Source organism: Medicago sativa, chromosome 4 (assembly GCF_051527215.1).
Source record: "Medicago sativa cultivar Bolivia chromosome 4, Bolivia_mono, whole genome shotgun sequence".
Lineage (NCBI taxonomy): Eukaryota > Viridiplantae > Streptophyta > Magnoliopsida > Fabales > Fabaceae > Medicago > Medicago sativa.
Genome location: NC_140752.1, coordinates 51,236,329 through 51,255,872, shown reverse-complemented (window position 1 = coordinate 51,255,872; position 19,544 = coordinate 51,236,329). Strand labels below are relative to the sequence as shown.

General features: G+C 35.2%; 2 protein-coding genes across 2 annotated transcripts; both read left to right on the top strand.

Annotated features, from left to right (window-relative positions):
- The first annotated feature begins 2,045 nt into the window (after nt 1-2,045).
- Nucleotides 2,046-7,085, top strand: LOC146929672 (glycosyltransferase (DUF604)). Its single transcript, XM_085701467.1, has 3 exons — nt 2,046-3,156; nt 5,426-5,944; nt 6,071-7,085. The coding sequence occupies exons 1-3, from the start codon at nt 2,347-2,349 to the stop codon at nt 6,179-6,181; spliced, it is 1,440 nt and encodes a 479-aa protein (XP_085557593.1). The 5' UTR covers nt 2,046-2,346; the 3' UTR covers nt 6,182-7,085.
- Nucleotides 7,086-9,526: 2,441 nt separating this feature from the next.
- Nucleotides 9,527-12,494, top strand: LOC146929671 (ERV-F (C)1 provirus ancestral Env polyprotein, putative (DUF604)). Its single transcript, XM_085701466.1, has 3 exons — nt 9,527-10,490; nt 11,064-11,597; nt 12,148-12,494. The coding sequence occupies exons 1-3, from the start codon at nt 9,705-9,707 to the stop codon at nt 12,256-12,258; spliced, it is 1,431 nt and encodes a 476-aa protein (XP_085557592.1). The 5' UTR covers nt 9,527-9,704; the 3' UTR covers nt 12,259-12,494.
- Nucleotides 12,495-19,544: the final 7,050 nt, after the last annotated feature.

Below are 19,544 nucleotides of genomic sequence, written 5' to 3'. Positions count from 1 at the left end.
TTTTTCTCTTAAACAGGTAGATATTATTTGGTTGATAAAGGATATCCTGATAAAGAAGGATATATGGTGCCTTATCCTAGGATAAGGTATCATCAGTCTTAGTTCGAACACGAACCCCCAACTAATGCTCAAGAAGCCTTTAACCAGGCACATTCATCTCTTAGAAGTTGTATAGAAAGATCATTTGGAGTGCTGAAGAAAAGATGGAAGATACTAAACAAAATGTCGCAATTTAGCGTTAAGACCCAAATTGATGTTATTATAGCTGCATTTGCATTGCATAACTATATTCGCATCAACTCACAAGATGATGTAATGTTTACTATTCTTGAGCGACATCCAAATTACATACCTAATGACGAACTTCCGGATATTGTTGATGGTTATCAAGGTAGTGAAAGACAAGAGGGAAGATCAGGGAGATCAACCAAGACAAAGGAAATACGTAACAATGTTGCTGCTTTATTATGGAATATTAGGCGATAGACTTATTTTGATTATTACTTTGTATTAACATAATTGTTGTTAAGCTTGTTAAAAAAACATGATTGTTGTTAAGCTTGTTAAATCAACATTTTGGATTAATTTTGGCTGCAAGCTCCATCTGGATTTTCTGTCGAGTTTGGTTCTCTATTATTGAGCTTGGTATGGTTTGTTCTGCAGGATTTTCCTCTGCTGCTTGTTTTGGTGGTCTGTTTGTGTGAGGTGGTGCTGCTGTTAGCGTGGGGCTGTTTTGGGCTATCTGGTGTGTTTAGTTTGGGCTGCTGGTCTTTTGTTATCAGTATGTGCACAAGGAATGTTTTCTGTTTGCTGCTGTCGTAGCCTGCTGGTGTGGTTTGGAGTGTTTTAGGTGGCTTGACAGTTCTGTTTTGTGGCTGGCAGCTTGTTTTTCTTTGTGTTGGTCCTTGTCCTGCTATAGGTTTAGGACCCTAGGGGTTTTTTCATTGAGTTGTTGTGTTGTTAGAGGTGTCTTATGTTATTAGGCCCTCTTTGTGTACTCTTTTTCCTCCTTTGCGGGTTAAGTGCATCTTGTACTAACCTTGCTTAATAATATTTTCCGATTCAAAAAAAAAAATTCCAATAATATCGTAAATTTTTTAACAAAATTTTATGGCTTAATAGTAACGTAAAATTAGTAGAGTAAAAAATAAAAAAAATTGGTTTAATAGTAGCGTAAATTTTTATGGCCTAAAAATGATAATTGTTCTTGTCTTCATAGAAATTAGAATAATAAAAAAAAAAGTCCTTTTATGTCATTTTACATTTATTAGCCTTTGAACCGCTAATTTTCCCAAACACTTCAATTAGCTTATCAGCTATAAGTTATCAGCTATCAGCTATCAGCTATAAGTTATCAGCTATTAGCTATAAGTCATCAGCTATCAGATAGCTTATAAGCTATCCGCTATTTTTACCAAACAAACCCTTATTGATTCCCCCCAATTTGGGAGGTATACAATGGAATTAAACAACTCAATTAATTAATTACTCTTTTATCCCTATTTTCTTATTCCGTCACCTCACATACCATGTCTTCTTCTCCTCCTTCATGTATTATGTCTTGCTTCTCCAGGTTTCTCCTTCTCCTCATCGATGCTCTTATCATGTCTTGCTTCTTCCAATTCATTTTTTATTTGTTTCATATCCAAATAGGAAAAAAATGTCAAATGAAAAATAATCTCAAACTAAACGAGTTTCTTCTTGTTTCCCTTATGTCTTCAGGAACCGGTAAAATTGTTGTTTTTATTTCCCCACTTTTAAAATCCTTCATGTCCAATGTTTCTTTCCTTTTTTCACTTTCATGAACTCACTTTTTTTTTTTTTTTTAAACAATGAGCTCATATTATTTCCCTTTTCTACCTTTTATTATTTTATTTTCCATTTGGTGTATATTATAAGTTTTCAGTTTTGTTCATTTTTCCTGCACAACAATGTTATTGTAAATAAGGACATAAATGAAATAACAAAAATTATAACTCATTTTAATTCCATTCCATTCCGTTCCATTCAAGCCTAGTAGCTTAAAAAAACAATTTTATCTACACATAATTAACCCAACAAATCGGTCCATTAAAGAAGAAAGAAACAGTCCAAGTTCAAGCCTTCGTTGTCGCACAATTACATCTTCTATTAGAACAGCACAAACTCAAAAACATTAAAATAACAATCAACTTGTTCCATTGTTGACATCAAAAAGTAACCTCAATTCATCGATTCATTTTGTCACTATCTTCCAAATCCATGTTCCTCAACTTAACTCTTCAACTCCTTTTACTTTAATTAAAAAATTATTCAAACCCAGTTAAAAACCTAACCTAACCAAAAGTAATAATAAAAAAACTAACAATGATGTTTCATAGAAGAAAAAAAGAACCAAACACAAACACATTACCTCTTTCAACTTCACCAATGCCTTCCAGATTCAGAACTTCATCACTAACGACGTCGTTTAAATCATTCCTTTTAGTTCTTTCATTACTTCTTAATTTCTATTTCCTTTTAATTCTGTGGGCCCCATACTCCACCACTTTAACACCTTCCTCCGTCGTATCTCGTCTCACTTCCACCACGCGCCGCCATGTTCTCTTCGCCGTCGCTTCATCTTCTCTCTCCTGGCCGCACCGTCAATCCTACGTTAATCTCTGGTACAACAAAAAATCAACACGTGTACTTGCTTTTCTAGACGCGCCGCCGAGGAATTCGTCGGCTGATTCACCGCCGGTGATTATCTCCGGCGATGTGTCTGGATTTCCGTATACGTTACAAGGAGGACTTCGCTCGGCGATCCGTGTGGCGCGTGTGGTGAAAGAAGCGGTGGATCGGAACGAAACGGATGTGCGGTGGTTCGTGTTCGGGGACGATGATACGGTGTTTTTTGTGGAGAATGTGGTGAGGACGCTAGCGAAGTATGATCATGAACGGTGGTTTTATGTTGGGAGTAATTCGGAGAGTTATGAACAGAATTTGATGTATTCGTTTGAGATGGCGTTTGGTGGTGGTGGTTTTGCTATTAGTTATTCGCTTGGGAAGGTTTTAGCTAGGGTTTTGGATTCTTGTTTGAGGAGGTATGGGTTTTTGTATGGGAGTGATGCTAGGATTTATTCTTGTGTTGCTGAACTTGGTGTTACTTTGACTCATGAACCTGGGTTTCATCAGGTATGTAGATTTCGTTTTTGTTTTGTTTGATTTTAATCTTTTGTTGTTGTTGTGTTGGATTCGTTGGTTATACTTTTCTGTTAGTTAGTTAGTTGCATTGTTTGTAATGAGTATATGGTTCTAAATTGCGGTCCGCAATTGCATATGTTAGCACAAACACCTCTGATCAAAGGCTTGTCTGGTGTTTGACATGTGTCAGGGTCGTGTCTGACATCGATACAACACCGAAATGTGTGATTACATTCAATTATTTTATGTTTTCAAATTATTACTGGAGTCGTCGTGTCAGTGTTGTGTATGTGTTTATGCTTCATAGCCGCAATATCATGGTTTTAGAGGTTTAGAGGTCTTTGCAATAGCATCACAACCACAAACGAAACCACATTTACTTCATTGTGCCATAATATCAATGTTGCAAGGTAGTTTCAATCGCAATTAGAATTGTGATTTGAATTGTTGTTAATGTTTTGTTGGATTCTTCGGTTGTAGTTTTCTATTAGTTACTTATTTGAACGTTTGTAATGAGAATGGTTCTAATTTGCGGTTCATAGTTGCAATATTCACCGCAAACACCTCTTTTCGAAGGCATGTTCGGTGTTTGACATGTGTTAGTATCCTACATCAACACAACATTGATATGTGTGATTACATTCAATTAATTCATTTTTTTGAAATTATTAATAATGTCGATGTGTCAGTGTCGTGTCTGGTGTCCATGCTTGTGCTTCATAGCTGCAATATCAAGGTTTTAGAGGTATATGCAATGGCATCACAACTGCAACTGGAATTGCATTTTGTCATAATATCTACATCGCAGCGTAACCGCAATTGTATTAAGAACCCAGATCGGAATTGTTGTTATTGTGTTGGGTTCTTTGAATATACTTTTTTGTAAGTTAGTTAATTGCTTTACTTGCATGTTTGTGACGAGCATGATTCTAAACTACAATCCACCACCAACTGCAATTGCAGCCACATTTTGCTTTAATATCAAAGTTTGCACTGGAATCACAATTTAGAACCTGGGTAATGAGGAAAGTTTACATAAATTGATATGTCATTGACTTTTGGATCGGTTAGGGATCAGAGTAATTGACAGAAACCAGTACATATGGTTTGTTTTCGACTCTCTTATGCTATGCTTGTTTAAGTTTTAGGAAAAAAAGAGAATGGAAGTGGGAAAGGTGTGCGGTAAAAATAGGTTGGGAAATGGGAAGCTTGCCTTTAAGTTGTTGATTGGTATATACAGAATTGATTTTTCTTACTATATTGTGATTTGTCTGCATAATATTTAGGACAAATCCTCAATTTAATCCTTCAATTAAGGCTCGAGCATCACTTTTTCTGCCTTTAAGTTGTTCATTGGTATATCTCAGAATTGATTTTTCTTAATATATTGTGATTTGTCTGCGTAATATTTAGGACAAACCCTCAATTAAATCCTTCAATTAAGGCTTGAGCATCACTTTTTCTTTGGTTATACTTTTCTATTAGTTACTTGCACATTTCTAATGAACACGGTTCTAAATTGCGGTTTGCAATTGTGATTCTGGCCACAATATCAAGGTTTTAGAGGTCTTTGCAATGATATCACAACTCCAATTGCAGCCGCATTTTCTCTCATTTTGCCTTAATAGCAATTTGGAACCATGATAACGAGGAACATTCACGTAAAAATATATATCCCATTCGCTTATAGATTGGTTAGGGATTGGACTCATTGACGGAGACCAGGATATATGGGTTATTTTCCACTCTTCTGCTATGCTTGTTTGAGTTGGGGGAAATGGGAAAATGGATTTGGAAAAGGTAGGGAGCGAAATTGGGTGGGAAATGGGAGCTTGCCTTTAAGTTGTTTTCTGGTATCGATGAGATATGATTGTTCATAATCGGTTGCGATTTGTATGCATAATGTTTAGAATAAATCCTTATTTTAGTCCCTCAATTATTACTCTCTCGCCTATTTAATCCTTATACACTTCATTAGTAGTCTCTAAAGTATACTCCTGCATCTAGCAAGTTTTTCTTTGAAGTATATGAAGATGTGTCACAGCTGGGACTAACCAGGCTGATTTTCATATACTTTAGAGAGAACAAAATATATCCTTGTACTTTAATGATTATATAGGCAAGACAATAGTGATACTTGAGTGACTAACTTTAGAGTTCGCTTTATTGTTTACTTACTATGAGCATTTTTTTTCTTATCTTTCAGTTAAGTCTACAGCTTATTATGCAGGAAATTAACAGTGCATATTTTTTACACCAGGTAGATATGCGGGGGAACTTGTTTGGGGTATTGGCCGCACATCCATTATCACCTTTGTGTTCCCTTCATCACTTGGACGCTGCACAGCCTCTCTTTCCCGACATGAATAGAACACAAGCTTTGAGACATCTTATTGCAGCTACAAATGTTGATCCCACTAGAATTCTGCAGCAAACTGTCTGCTATGATCGTTCGAATTCATTGACTTTCTCAGTTTCTTGGGGCTATGCCATCCAGGTTTTTCAAGGAAATGTACTTCTACCTGATCTCCTTGCGGCGAAAAAAACTTTTGCGCCGTGGAGGAAGATTCATTCCAATTTCATGTTTGACACGAGAGACAATCCTAGAGATCCTTGCAAAAGGCCTTTTGTATTTTTCTTGAAAAGTGTTACATCTGATAAAAGAGGTATTTGGAGCAGTTACAGTAGGTATGTAGAAAAGAAGTGCTCTAATTCAAATCCTACACTTCCAAAGGAGATCACTGTTTTTTCAAGAAAGCTGGATCTTAGTATTGAAGAGGTATTGTTAATTTATTGTTACAAAGACATCGATTTAAAAGTTGTTATTCTTTTTTGTATCCCATCTCTATCTGCATTCTTGTTCAAGTTATTTATCTTCGTGTTGTTTTGTTCGGTTACGTTGCAGATGAAAGCTCCCCGTCGTCAGTGCTGCAACGTTTTGCCATCTAAAAATGAAACAATCAGTATTCATATAAGACGGTGTGAAATTAATGAACTGATATCCATGGAGTCATAGAATTTTTTAGGGAGTTCTCAATCTCACTTAGGGAACCAAATTCATGGAGTCCTTTTCGGCCATGTCAGTGAATTGAAATTTTGTCATAGTTTTCTAAGGACTTCTACTTCCAGAAATTGAACCGTGTTACTCAGCACTCGTGAAATTGGTTCCCTAAATGTCACCCTTAAAATCTTGGAAATTTTCATGGGCTTGAATGCTTGATCGATTTCGGTCCAGCGTTGAATGTGGTACAGGGTGGATGCTTCTTCATCAAGGGTGGACCTCAGAACTTTGCTTCAATAGGATATACTTTCATTTAAAACTTGAATCGTTTTCTTAGTTTCAAAGTTGGATTGAAGGTAAATAGATTTCTTTCAACCTTCGTCAATTCTCAATTAACTTTGTTATGTCATTCTACAAAAGCTGTTCAACAAGGGACGCTTCCATAGGGCTGCAAGCATTGTGGAACTGAGTTATGTCCACTTTGCAGTATAAACAACGTGTACTCAAAGATAACTATAAGATCGTGCTGGTGATCAACTTCTAACCGACAGGTTTTGGTTCACCTGAAATTTGGTCAACAACCTCTCACAGCATGCCCCATTTGCGTGTCTTTTTTAATTTCCTGTGTAGCTGCAATTTTCAAATGGATTATTTCCCTGCAGTTGTACATATTGTTGCATATATTCATATACTTTTCTGATGCACAAAATTTCATCTAAGATTTCATATTTGGAGTGGGGTACCCTCTCACCCAAAGGACCAATTTTGCTCTTGATTGTGATCCCAAAGGGGAGCAAGTTTTAATGTAGGCTATAAACTAAGTGGTAACTAGTGATTTGTCTTGAAATTTTGTAAATGTATTATAACTGTTTTCCTTGCTGCGCAGTTAATATTTTTTATGCATGTGATATGATTCTGACTTGCATCTTATTAACATTTATATTTTTATTGCATTTTTTATTTTATATTTGGTAATTTTCAATAATTTTAAAGAAATACCAGATTTGTTCTCGTGAGCTTAGCTCAGTTGGTAGGGACAATGCATAAAATATGCAAGGTTTGGGGTTCGAACCCCGGCCACCAACAAAAAAAGAAACACCAGCTTTAATATATTATTATCATGTATATTTTTCTGCTTAAGGACATTTATGTCATTTTCAAATAGACTTAAATTTTTTCTTTCATTTTCTCCGAATCTCAAACTAAAAAATTATCTTATTTTCTTTTCTCTCGATTTTCTTTCCTTTCATCTATCTTCCATTCATTAACCAAACAAATAAAGAAATGTAGGGACTAGTTTGTCTTGGTTTATTGTTTTCAAGGACTAAAAACAGGGCCGTCCCTGTGAAATTGGAGGCCCGGCTCTCTTATTATTAATAGGCCCCTAAAAAATACAATTTTTTTAAAAGAATTTTAATATATAATGTTTTATTTATTTATTTTAGAATAATTATAATGTTTGTTGTTATAGCTTTGCGAAAGAAGTGAACTGAATTGGAAAAAGAAGAGAAAGTATTGAGGACATATAGACCTCAAATCCTTTAAAATTAGGCCCAAAAGGGATAAAAGAATAATACAATTACAAAAAAATGACATTTGCCATATATGGGAGTTGAACCGCAGACCAAAAGAAAAACACCACCATAGCTAACCGCTGGGCCACACCATTTGTTTTGTAAACTTATCTATGCTATGCCTATATATTAAAATTTCAACGCGTTATATATTAAAAAAAAATATTTTGGGCCCCAAAATTGGGGAGGCCCAGCTCTATAGAGCTGTTTGCACCTCCCTAGGGCCGGCCCTGACTAAAAATGGCTTAAAATTTTCTTAGGGACTAAATTGGGTCTTATGGTTTTTCACAGGGACTAAAACGGGTTTTACTTTAGATTTAATTGGTTTTTTTTTAGTTTAGTTGGTTTTTTTTTTTGGCTTTCACACTGGTTTTCGACCTACCAAAGGTGGACGACTAATCTGGCTTATGCGTAGAGGCATGCACATTGGACAAGCGTTGTTCCCTCTGAAAATCGAACCCGATATTCCCCAGGTACGTCCTTGGAAGGAGCTCATTGCCACTAGAGCCCAAGCAACTTGGTTAGTTTAGTTGGTTTAGTTGTAGATGAAAATGACAAAAAGCATACTAAATTAATTGATTGAATTGGATCTTTGGATTATTAAGATCATTGATTCGGAGTGATTACCTTGCAAGCATCCAAACATGCAGTGAATGTGAATAGAAATCATGATCTGGCTTGAAGCCTTGAACCCGTTTCCACACCTTGAGTGCCTAATGCTTCCAAAGTTCTAAATACGCATTTTGCAAACCCAAGCAGACTTCAACAAGTAAGATAAATAATCATGTGATGCCAGTGTTAATTTTATGCATTATATTTACAACTAAGACAAATTGGAACAGCTCAGTCTTTAAATTGGTTTCAAAATAGAGATATAAGACGAGATTAATGTGAGGAAAAGGAAACGGAAAATGATAGATGTAACCATTAATCAATCCTTTCAAAAAAGATAAACGTAACCATTAATTTCAAGGAAATTAAACCAAAAGCAAAAAAAAAAAAAAAAAAACGTAACAAACGTGTAAAAATCTTTAGTACTATGAATAGTGCTGTTATACCTGAATTTGTGTATGAAACCAACACAAGCCACCTGTTTCTCTTGGCTGTTAAATGTTGGCCAAACCAAAGACCTTAGTAAAGTTGTTGTGGTGCATGGTCTGATTCCATACATTACATGTGTGACAAGTTAATTAGATTTTAAATCAATGATGTAGATTGTTTGAAGATAATTTGGTGAAACATAACGTGAACCGATCAATCTCAAATCAATGATTTAAATTATTTAATACGTTTAATTAAATGTATTTTTTAACGCAATAAATTTGGATTTGAATAGTAACGATTCATATTGTCTCAAGTTGAAAATTTGACGGATTCATGCAATTAGCACATTGATAGATGATAAATCGAGAACAGACGGTCTATATTTAAAGTTAATTTTATTAAATATAAAAATATAATCAAATCTACATTAAATTAAAATTTAAGTACACTGAACAACCACCATGTGAATGTAGGCAAACCAAATTAAAATAGTAAATCTTCATTTGACAGGTGGCCTACCTATCTCTCCTAGTCTTCTCTATAGTCAATAAATACTTATTCAAGGACTTGACTAATATCCAATAACCATTGACTATGGTCACTACTCACTAGCCAACCGTGAAAATCTAATTGGAAGAGACATTTTCAATCTTTTTTTTTTTGAGGGAGACATTTTCAATCTTTTTTTTTTTTGAGGGAGACATTTTCAATCTTATACACCTACCTTACCTTAATTTTACACATGGAATTATAACTTACTCAAAACGTCAAAGCTAGGCATGTTTGTTGTTTCTCACGCCGTGGATTACGGTGCCTCACTTTGCTTGATTATATAGAATTTTGCATCATCAAAATTCTAAACAAAACCATATTCACAATATTCATTTTCTTAAATTTATTCATTGTGAGTTAACATTAACATGCAGTTATTTCAGAAACACACAAAAGCACAATCTTTGATTAATTTCATATTAGTTACATCTTCAGTTTGTGGTTTTTATGTTCTTGTATCAGTACTAATATTAGGTACATCAAATTCAAAGCTATTAGTACATTTGCAACATTCTTCAGAATCATCACATGATGTTTCCATCAAAAAAACAAACACAACTCTAGATGATATTGTGTTTGGAATTGCTTCAAGCAAGAGTTCATGGACAAAGAGAAAGGAGTATGTGAAACTATGGTGGAAAAACAACAATGCAATAAAGGGTTGTGTGTTCTTGGATAGTCTACCACAAAATGAAGATGACCCTTCTTCTCTTCCTCCATTATGTGTCTCCGAAGACACTTCGCGGTTTCGATATACTTGCAAAGGAGGACTTCGATCAGCTATCCGGGTGGCGCGTGTTGTCGCGGAGACTGTGGCCTTGAATCATTCAAATGTGAAGTGGTATGTGTTTGGAGACGACGACACGATTTTCTTCCCGGAGAATTTGGTGAAGACTCTTTCAAAATATGATCATGAGCTTTGGTATTATATAGGTGCACACTCTGAGATTTACGAGCAGAATCGGTTGTTTGGTTTTGGAATGGCTTTTGGTGGTGCTGGTTTTGCTATTAGTTCATCTCTTGCTAAGGTTTTGGCTAAGGTTTTTGACTCTTGTTTGGAAAGGTATCCTCATCTATATGGAAGTGATGGTAGGGTTTATTCATGTTTAGCTGAACTTGGTGTTGGATTGACACATGAACCAGGTTTCCATCAGGTAACAAATAGTTAATTCAAATCATGATTAGTTTGAAATGCTGCAAATTTTGAGTAATTTATTTTTGGTGGAATGGTTAATTTTGTCTATTAAATAGTAGATAGACATTGTACAATTTCGTCCCTGAAATTAACGAAAGAGAAATGCTAGCAACACACATTCTAACACACATTTTTCAACACACTCTCTTTGATTGGTTAAAATTCATGTGGGACCCACCAAATTTATATGGGACCCACATGATTTGGTGGGATCCATGTGAATTTTAACCAATCAAAAAGAGTGTGTTAGAAAGTGTGTGTTAGAATATGTGTTGCTAACATTCCTCGTTAACGAAATTCTCATATGATTTCTGAAATTAACTTATCTGTTTACATTAGTCCTTCTGGATGGTTATTTTTGTTATGTAATTGACATGAATCACTAACGTAATGTGATCAAAGATTTTCAATTTCACAGATCATTTTAGATTTTATGGACCAAATAACTCGGATTCTAGAATGTGCTCGTCGTGTTTCCTCCCTTAAATGAGCCTAATTAATGCATAGTTTTTGTGGTTATGAAATGAAACAGGTTGATTTAACTGGAAATACCTTTGGCCTATTAGCTGCACATCCAGTAACTCCCTTACTGTCTCTGCATCATCCAGATTACACAGATCCAATCTTTCCAAACATGACAACTACACAAGCTCTAAAACATTTATTTGAAGCAGTAAATGTTGATTCTCAAAGGATGTTGCAACAAACAATTTGCTATGACAGGTGGTTTTCATGGACAATTTCAGTGTCATGGGGTTATGCTGTTCAAGTATTCCCCAACCATATGTTTTTACCGGATGTTGTGAATGCGCGAGAAACATTCAAGCAGTGGAAAAAGGGAAATATGTTAGCAAAAGCTTATACTTTCAACACAAAACCACTTCACCCTGATCCTTGTAAAAGATCTACTATCTTCTATTTCGATAGCGTCTCTTCTGGTAAAGACGGTATTATAAACAGTTATTATAGGAGATCTTTTCAAAATTGCTCAAAGGATTTGGTGTCTCCAAAGAAACTAGAAGTCATCAAAGTGGTTACTCATAAGCTAGACCTTGATATCAAACAGGTAACTATTTGTGAATCCGTTTAATTATGGTATATCTTGTTTTCATTTTTGCTGATAAAATAAGATAAGGTACTCCGAAAGTTTTTGAAATGCATTTTTTTTGGTAAACCTGTTATTGGTGCTAAGTATCCCTCAGCTTTGTCGATGACTACTCTCTACTGAAAAATCTAGCTAACCATCTTCAGTCGGGTCTCCTCTCCAAATTTGAACCTGAGATCTTGCTGAAGGCATCCGAGTCCATTTCACTCTCAGTAATGTACATCGGTCTTGAAATGCATTTTGAAAAAAATCGAATATTATTAAAAATCATGAAAATTTTCAAAAACATTGTTTTTCTTGTTTATGGAAATTTTCAAAAAAACTTCTATTTTCTATCTATCGCAATTCAAAAGACAAATTCATTACCAAATATCATTCCAACAAGCCCAAACACGAAGTTAAAACTGAAAATGTTGTTCGAAAGTAAACGAATCCGCAAATTTTTTCAGGGTTTTTAGGAGGATGGCTTAACATTGATCATAATCTTATATAAACTTTTATTTGATTTCAGTTGCAGGCTCCAAGAAGGCATTGTTGTGATGTACTGCCCTCAAGTGCTAGTGACCAACTGGAAATTGCTGTTAGAGAATGCAAAGATGAAGAATTGATTTACAAGCACTGAAGTGTTGCCTATGATGTGACCAAGTGTTTTTTAATCCAATATATAATGTATCAAGGGTTGAAATTCTAGTTGATGAGATTGTAAATTAGGAGAAATTATAAAAATAGATTAATTGACAGATTTTAGCCCCTTTTTGTTTCTCTGATAGTGTAAAAGTATTAGGGAAAATAAACTAATTAACATATCCATGATTAAAATTAACTAGATTCCAATGTCATGCTTTATTCATTTTACCATATCCTGATGCAAATTCTCTATATCCTTCTTTAACCTGAAGATGGTTGAGCAAATGTCTTTGAGCTTGCAATACTTACGGGTATTATTGTTAATGTCCCGCTTTGTTCTTGCTACTCCTTCGGATCTTTGGCTATATCGGATGTTGTAACATCACTCCTAGGAACTAACACAGATGTCGGCACCTCATTAGGGAATAAACTGAAACATACCAGCCAATTCTATTCATTTTCCACCATTGCATTTTCTTTCTTTCACGAACGAATCCATCTTATCAAACTTCATTTTCCAAGCCGGGCATGAGCTACTCCCATCTAGCCAATCTTGATTTGGGATCCTAGCAGCTGCCCTTCTTTCTACTGGGTATGAACTCGAAGAATCTCCCTTTTTGGACAGCCTCCCTATCTTGTTAGGCCAGCTTCTGTGGCTTTCCCTCATTGCAAAAAGACTGACGGATCTTATACTGTCTTGAATCGAGGATTGTATTCCTTCCCTCCGACTCTCTAGTTCTCTTCCTTCGGCTCTTTTTCAAGGTATCCACTGGTGTCTATTCACCCATCTCTTGAAAAGTCTAACTCGGGGAAGGGAATAAGTAATTTAAGAACAATGTTCGCTCAACTCCGAAACGAGCCCTAGAAGAGGATCCTATCTGCTCATGGAAGCTTGTCACACAGCTCTAAAAAATAGAACTCAAGAAAGAATGAATAACTGGTCCAATTCCATATCTCACTAACCACAGAAACAGAGCGAAGCAACTCAGAACGGCAAGTTCGAACTGAAAGAACTGCTGAACTAACTTAACAATAAGAAGTTAAAGAGGAAGAGTTGTTTTTCAAGCACATAGTATTCTGAAATATGTAGGGAGGGTCGACAAAAATTATCATCTTTCTATCGAATGATATTAGTACGCCTGGTGAACCATGCCTGGCTCTTTTGTATAAAAAAGAGAGATAACCCCCTCAATTCTCTTACTTTGTTGAAAGGAAAGGGGCTTTAGTTAAGTCATCGATTCCAATCCTATCTTTTTATACGATATTTGCCTTTTTAGGACAGCCTGCATGAAATAGGGTCGGATGCATGTCCCCTCTTCTCAACAGAATCCGATAGACAAGAAAGACTCAAGAGCAGTCCTTTCACAAAGTCTTCATCAATTGCATTGGGTGCCAACCCCAATCCCTAAATACAAGCCTCGCCTGTCCCATGTTGGGATCCCATTCTGCTTGTGGATATCTAATGCTAGAAGGCTTAATCCTTAATACATCCATGCAAACCCCATCTTTCTTCTTTTAATGAATGCCCTAGGCCTTCTTCACTAGCTAACAACCTATGAATGTGCAGTGGAATCCTGTTCGTATTCTTCCTGAAATATGTAACTTTTCCTTTATCTGATTGCAACCTATTGATCGGATTTACTGTGCACAGATACCTTCTCTAGTGATTCCACCTCCTAAGCCTTTCCTCGTTTGAACCTCGCCCTTAAATTCTGACTTCTGGGTGGACGCCCATTAATCCATAACGAGTCTTAGGTGATATTATCTCTCTTATAGAGAAGGAGACATTGAGCGACAATTCCAGCATTCACACTTTTGAACTCCCTTGTGAAATTTTTACCAATTTTTTCAGCACGGAATGTTGTATTCCTAGGGAATTCACTTGCAAATCTAACTCAAACTAAATTTTCAATTGTCGAAATTGAAAGATAAACTTGGATTGAGATCAAAGAATTTGATTGCAAAGGAACTGGAAATAGATTAATCTTTTCCCAATTTTTTTTTACAGGCTACCAACATAATAGAAGAAACCAAATGAATAACAATGGGTTGAATCCATACAGAGCAAGAATCATCGAGGATAAATTCTGTTAATTAAAAAAGTCATCATTCTTTCTACATGAGAAAATTTCATTACTTTAATCATAAGTTAAAAGCTCTCATAGTCTTAGACATAACTATTATCAAATAACATTTAAAACTTAGTTTAATAAGTCATTGCATTTTGTCATCATAACCAACATCTTCCATACAACTTTCAACTCCTACTAGATTAAATTATTCATCAAGGTTATGAATATCCCAGTCATCTCCCCAGCTGCAATCTATGCAACATTAGATTAAGATCATCAAGGTTATATTTCAACCGTCATCTTTTGCTTCTTCTTTGTCAATTTTGAATTTGTCATCATAAAGAAAACATCACTCATTGTATTTGTTTCATGAGACGATTTCTTCTTTCTGTAGACCAAATAGATACATACTCTATTAGAATATAGCAAGTGGTAGGGAATTATCAAAATGATTTTAATTTTTAAAATTACCATCTAAAAACTACTCCAGTTTCGCTCGCGACCGGATCAAGTGTAGGTCATGCTTAACAAACGAATTGCAAAAATGTGAAGTTTTCGATGCTCATCCCACATGATTCCCACCATTGTGCGAGTTTTGGTTTTAAGTGCAGTTTTGCATGATTTTCTAGCCTTATATTCGAGAGCTTAGTTGGCAGTATTAATGGTTTATTAACCGTAAATCGCTTTGACAACCGGCTAAACATATCATGCTCTTTATTGTTCTTGCAGCTGCTACTTCTTGTAACAGTCTGAAACAACTTAACTTTTGATGATGGTTGATAGTATACAAAGTTAATAAACAAATGCATAATGAAAAAATTAAGAGACTCTTTTCAAGTAAGAACAACAACAGAGAAGACTGAAGGATAATCAAACATATTACAATGCATATTTACAGAAAGACTTTAAATTAATAAAACATTGCAAGTTGTCTAATGTTTTCAAAAATACTAATAAGGCATAAATTTCGTCGAACTTAGTGAAGTGATTTACTTGTTTTTAATTGTGGAGTACTTACTTGCTTGAGGTTTTACACAAAGTTTTACATCTTTTAAAGATTACTACCATTTTATTTGGCATTAGTGTTGGAAGTAGGGACTATAAACCTCACTATTTTCATTGTGTTTATAAATTTCGTTCTCGTCATAATTAAGTAATGCAATTTACATGAGCAACTTAGGTGGAAAAAAATCGTCGTTTTGGTCTCTCGTTGTTATTATCAAATTAAAATCGTTATTTAGTTTTTACGCGCAAAACAAAAGTTGTTTTGAACTAGGCTTAGATAAACAAAGAAACGGCAGATAACGGTACTTGTAATTGGTCTCTGTGTGTGTATTCGACAATTTTTTATGCTAAAACTGATATAGCCGTACACTTGTGGCGTATCAATAGTCGCGCTCGACTCGGTTACTTCCACGGCCAACTCAAAGATGAAATACGACAACAACAATGGAGAAGTAAACACCATACATGCAGATCTCGACGGAGCAATTAGGTGCCACAAAACACTCCAGAAGTTACCCGCGTTGGACTCGGCCTCCATCTTGAAAGGGGAAGTGGCAGAAAGCGCTGACACTCCTATGATGCATTTCTTCGACTGCAACATCGCAGATTTTGATGTCCGCCAGGAAGAAACAAAACCAAGGGGGAAAAAAGCAGGAGATGCCACTACCCCTCAAAGCTAAACTCACTTTTGAGAGGCCCGCTCCAGATGGAGAGTTCAAGACCGTGCAGTTGGACGTTAATCCCGCACAAAAGGTAAAGATTAGGGCTAATATGCCGCCATCGGTAGAAGAAGACGTAATGAAGTGCATGCGAATGAACGCGGATCTCTTCGCGTGTTTCCCAGAGGAAATGTCACGAATAGTGTAGCTTGCCACAAGCTCAATGTAAATCCTTTGGCAAAATACGTCAGCTAGAAGAGGCGCCATCAATCCCCGGAGAAGGCACATGCCACAAAAATGATCCGTTGTGTCCACTTTATCTTGTTAATGGCCAGATTATGCAAATAGTTCCATGAGTCACGTCTTCTACAACCTTTCAGATTCAGATAACTTTAGAAGCATGTAAACTGTCCTCGTGAGCTTAGCTCAGTTGATATGGATACTGCATAATATATGCAAGGTCCAGGGTTCGAATCCCAGCCACCACAAAGAAAAAAGAAACATGTAAATTGCCAATTACCTCTCCGAGGATCAACCACTCCAACACAAATATATTATATTTACCCTGTTAGTGTTTAAATTATTTTCATCTTGCATTGTTGTCATTTATATTAGGCTTAAATGCACTTTTGGCCCCCTATGTTTCAAATAGTTGCGATTTTGACCCCCTAAGAAAAAAAATGGATATTTTGACTCCCTATGTTTTGTTTCACTTTTGATTTGCTGATTTTGACCAGTCAACGCCCATGTGGCAGGTCACTTGAGTGATTTGGCTAACAGCTGTGTAATTTTCATTTTAAAAATTAAAAAGAAAAGCCATGTGTGTATTTCAAGAATTAAAAAAATAAAAAATAAAAAAGTAATAGAAAGATGCACGTGAGCTTCTAATTTTTTCTCCTTCTTCCTCTTCTTTCTTCCCCCTCATTCTTCATCTTCTTAATCCTTCAACATACAACCCAGAAAAACGAAAAAAAAAACTAGAAAAGGGTTATAAAAACAAAAAACACTTTCAACTTATAATTCAAACAACTTCATCTTCTTTTCCTTCTCCTTATCAACACCATCTAATCTTCAACATCACAGAACAACAAAATTCATTGGTTAACTTAATTGTTCATTTGGTTAACTTAATTGTTGATTTTTTGGATTTATATGAGTATAGTGTTTTGAAGATGATGAAGACAAGAAGAGGGAAGAAGATCACGTGCTCCTCTCTCTTATTTTTTCCTTTTTTAATTTTTTTAATTGCCTATTTACAAGATTGGAATTACTATTAATTTTTAAAATGAAAATTACACAGCTGTCAGCCAAATCACTCAAGTGACCTGCCACATGGGCGTTGACTGGTCAAAATCAACAAATCAAAAGTGAAACAAAACATAGGGGGTCAAAATATCCATTTTTTTTCTTAGGGGCCAAAATCGCAACTATTTGAAACATAGAGGGCCAAAAGTGCATTTAAGCCTTTATATTATACTCCCTCCGTTTCAAAATGAGTGTCGCTTTAGCCAAAAAAAATTGTTTCAAAATGAGTGTCGTTTTCAGTTTCCAATGCAATAATAACTTTTTTTTTTCAATTGTACCCTCCAATTAATACTCTGCACACTACTTCCAAAGTATAACTTTTAAAACTAACCAATAGTTAATAAGGATAATTTGGTAAAATAACCATTCTCTTTCTCTTAATCATTGCATTTCTTAATATGTGTGTAAACACCTAAAACGACACTCATTTTGAAACGGAGGGAGTATTTTGTTACTGTGTTTGTCACAATTATTGTTCCACTATAAGACATGAATGCCGTATATGTGTCCATTCATTTCAAGTCACACTAGAGATGATTACTGACTATTTTAGATTTCTGGTTTTGAAATATTGCTCCTAAATGAAGACATTGTTGCAAAAAAATTGGTACGTTTAAGGATTTTTTAATTTTGAAATTTAGATTTAAAGTAGAATTGAAAGGAGAAAGGAAAAAGAGAAATATGACATGTCTACATAGTTATCTCAAAATATTAAATATCACAAATGAAATTTTTAAAAAGAACTTGTTAAAAATGTTTTCAATACAAATGTAACATAAATGATCGACCAGGAAGAAAGAAAAAAAATACTCCCTCCGGTCCTATTTATAAGAGAAATTTGGGTCAACAAAAGTTGATGTATTTGGACTGTATCATATTAAGGTAAAATTCAACTAAAGATCCTAATAAGCAAAAGTGACGAGCTTTCAAAAGATCGTTGAAGACAATAGGTCGAAAGAAAATAACTCTTCTTCACAAGGTTTGCAACAAAGACTACTTGTAGCAGTCATGAAAAGGCCCTCTGAAACTTCTGTTTTATAGAATAAATTTCACACCAAGAAATTGGTAGGGGGGTGAATAAATTGGTTTGCGAGAAATTGAACTAAGCTCAAACAAAGAAAGAGTGTCAGATTCTTTTTCAGGCTTCTAAACGTCTAGCACGATTTAAACCTAGGCTGATGATGTCGCAGCGACAAGTACCTGAATGAACGGGAAATGTCTACCTACGGAAATATGTGGCTAGAAAACCATGCAATGATAAAAAATAAAAATAAAAAACACTGCAACTGTGATATAAACTTATGGATTGTGTAGTAATCTTCTTCAAGGGAATCCAAGATTGTTGATCATGCATCGCAATGATTGGAAACATATTTTTTTTTCTAGCCGTATATTCGAGAGCTCGTTATTGTATATGGATGGAGTAAAGGTTTATTAACAACTGCCTAGACATATCATGCTCTTTATTGTTCTTGCAGGCTGCAGCTGCTACTTCCTATAACAGTCTGAAACAAATGCATAATGAAAAAATTAAGAGACTCTTTTCAAGTAAGAAAAACAACAGAAAGGAGAATGAAGGAGAATAAAAAGGTTTGTTCTTTGAGTTTTGTTTACACCAATGGCAAGAATCAAACATATATTCACAGAAGGACATTAAATTAATAAAAAATTGCAAGTTGTCTAATGTTTTCAAAAATACACCTTTCATTGAACCTATTGAAGTAATTTACTAAGAGGAATGATATTTGTACGACATAAAGAAAATTCGCAAATCCTAGAAATAGCACAGCATGGAACACTCATATTTGTGGAAATTGAAAAATAAAGATTTGGCTTATGAACTTACAAGTTTAGATTTATGGAAGTTGTGACAATTACACTGCCGTACACTTCACCGTTGATCTTTGTGCAAGCTCTACCTCCTTTGAACTTTTGACACACCATTGATGAACCATATGCTACAAAACTGGTAAATTTCAGAATCAAAGAAAATTCATTAATAAACAAACGCCGATGCAATTACAAAACAAGGGGGATTTAAACTATCAAGACACTAGCAGCAGCCACACATGAGTTTTTATTATACAAAGTACCAAATTATAAACAAAAGTAAACACTACACTACTGCAATGACAAGTGAGAATCACTCATCATGCTGCCCTGGCTGTCCATCCTGAGGGAAGAAGTCTGACTGTGAAGGGACATCCGTTAAGTCAATCTGAATGTCCATATTTTCACCA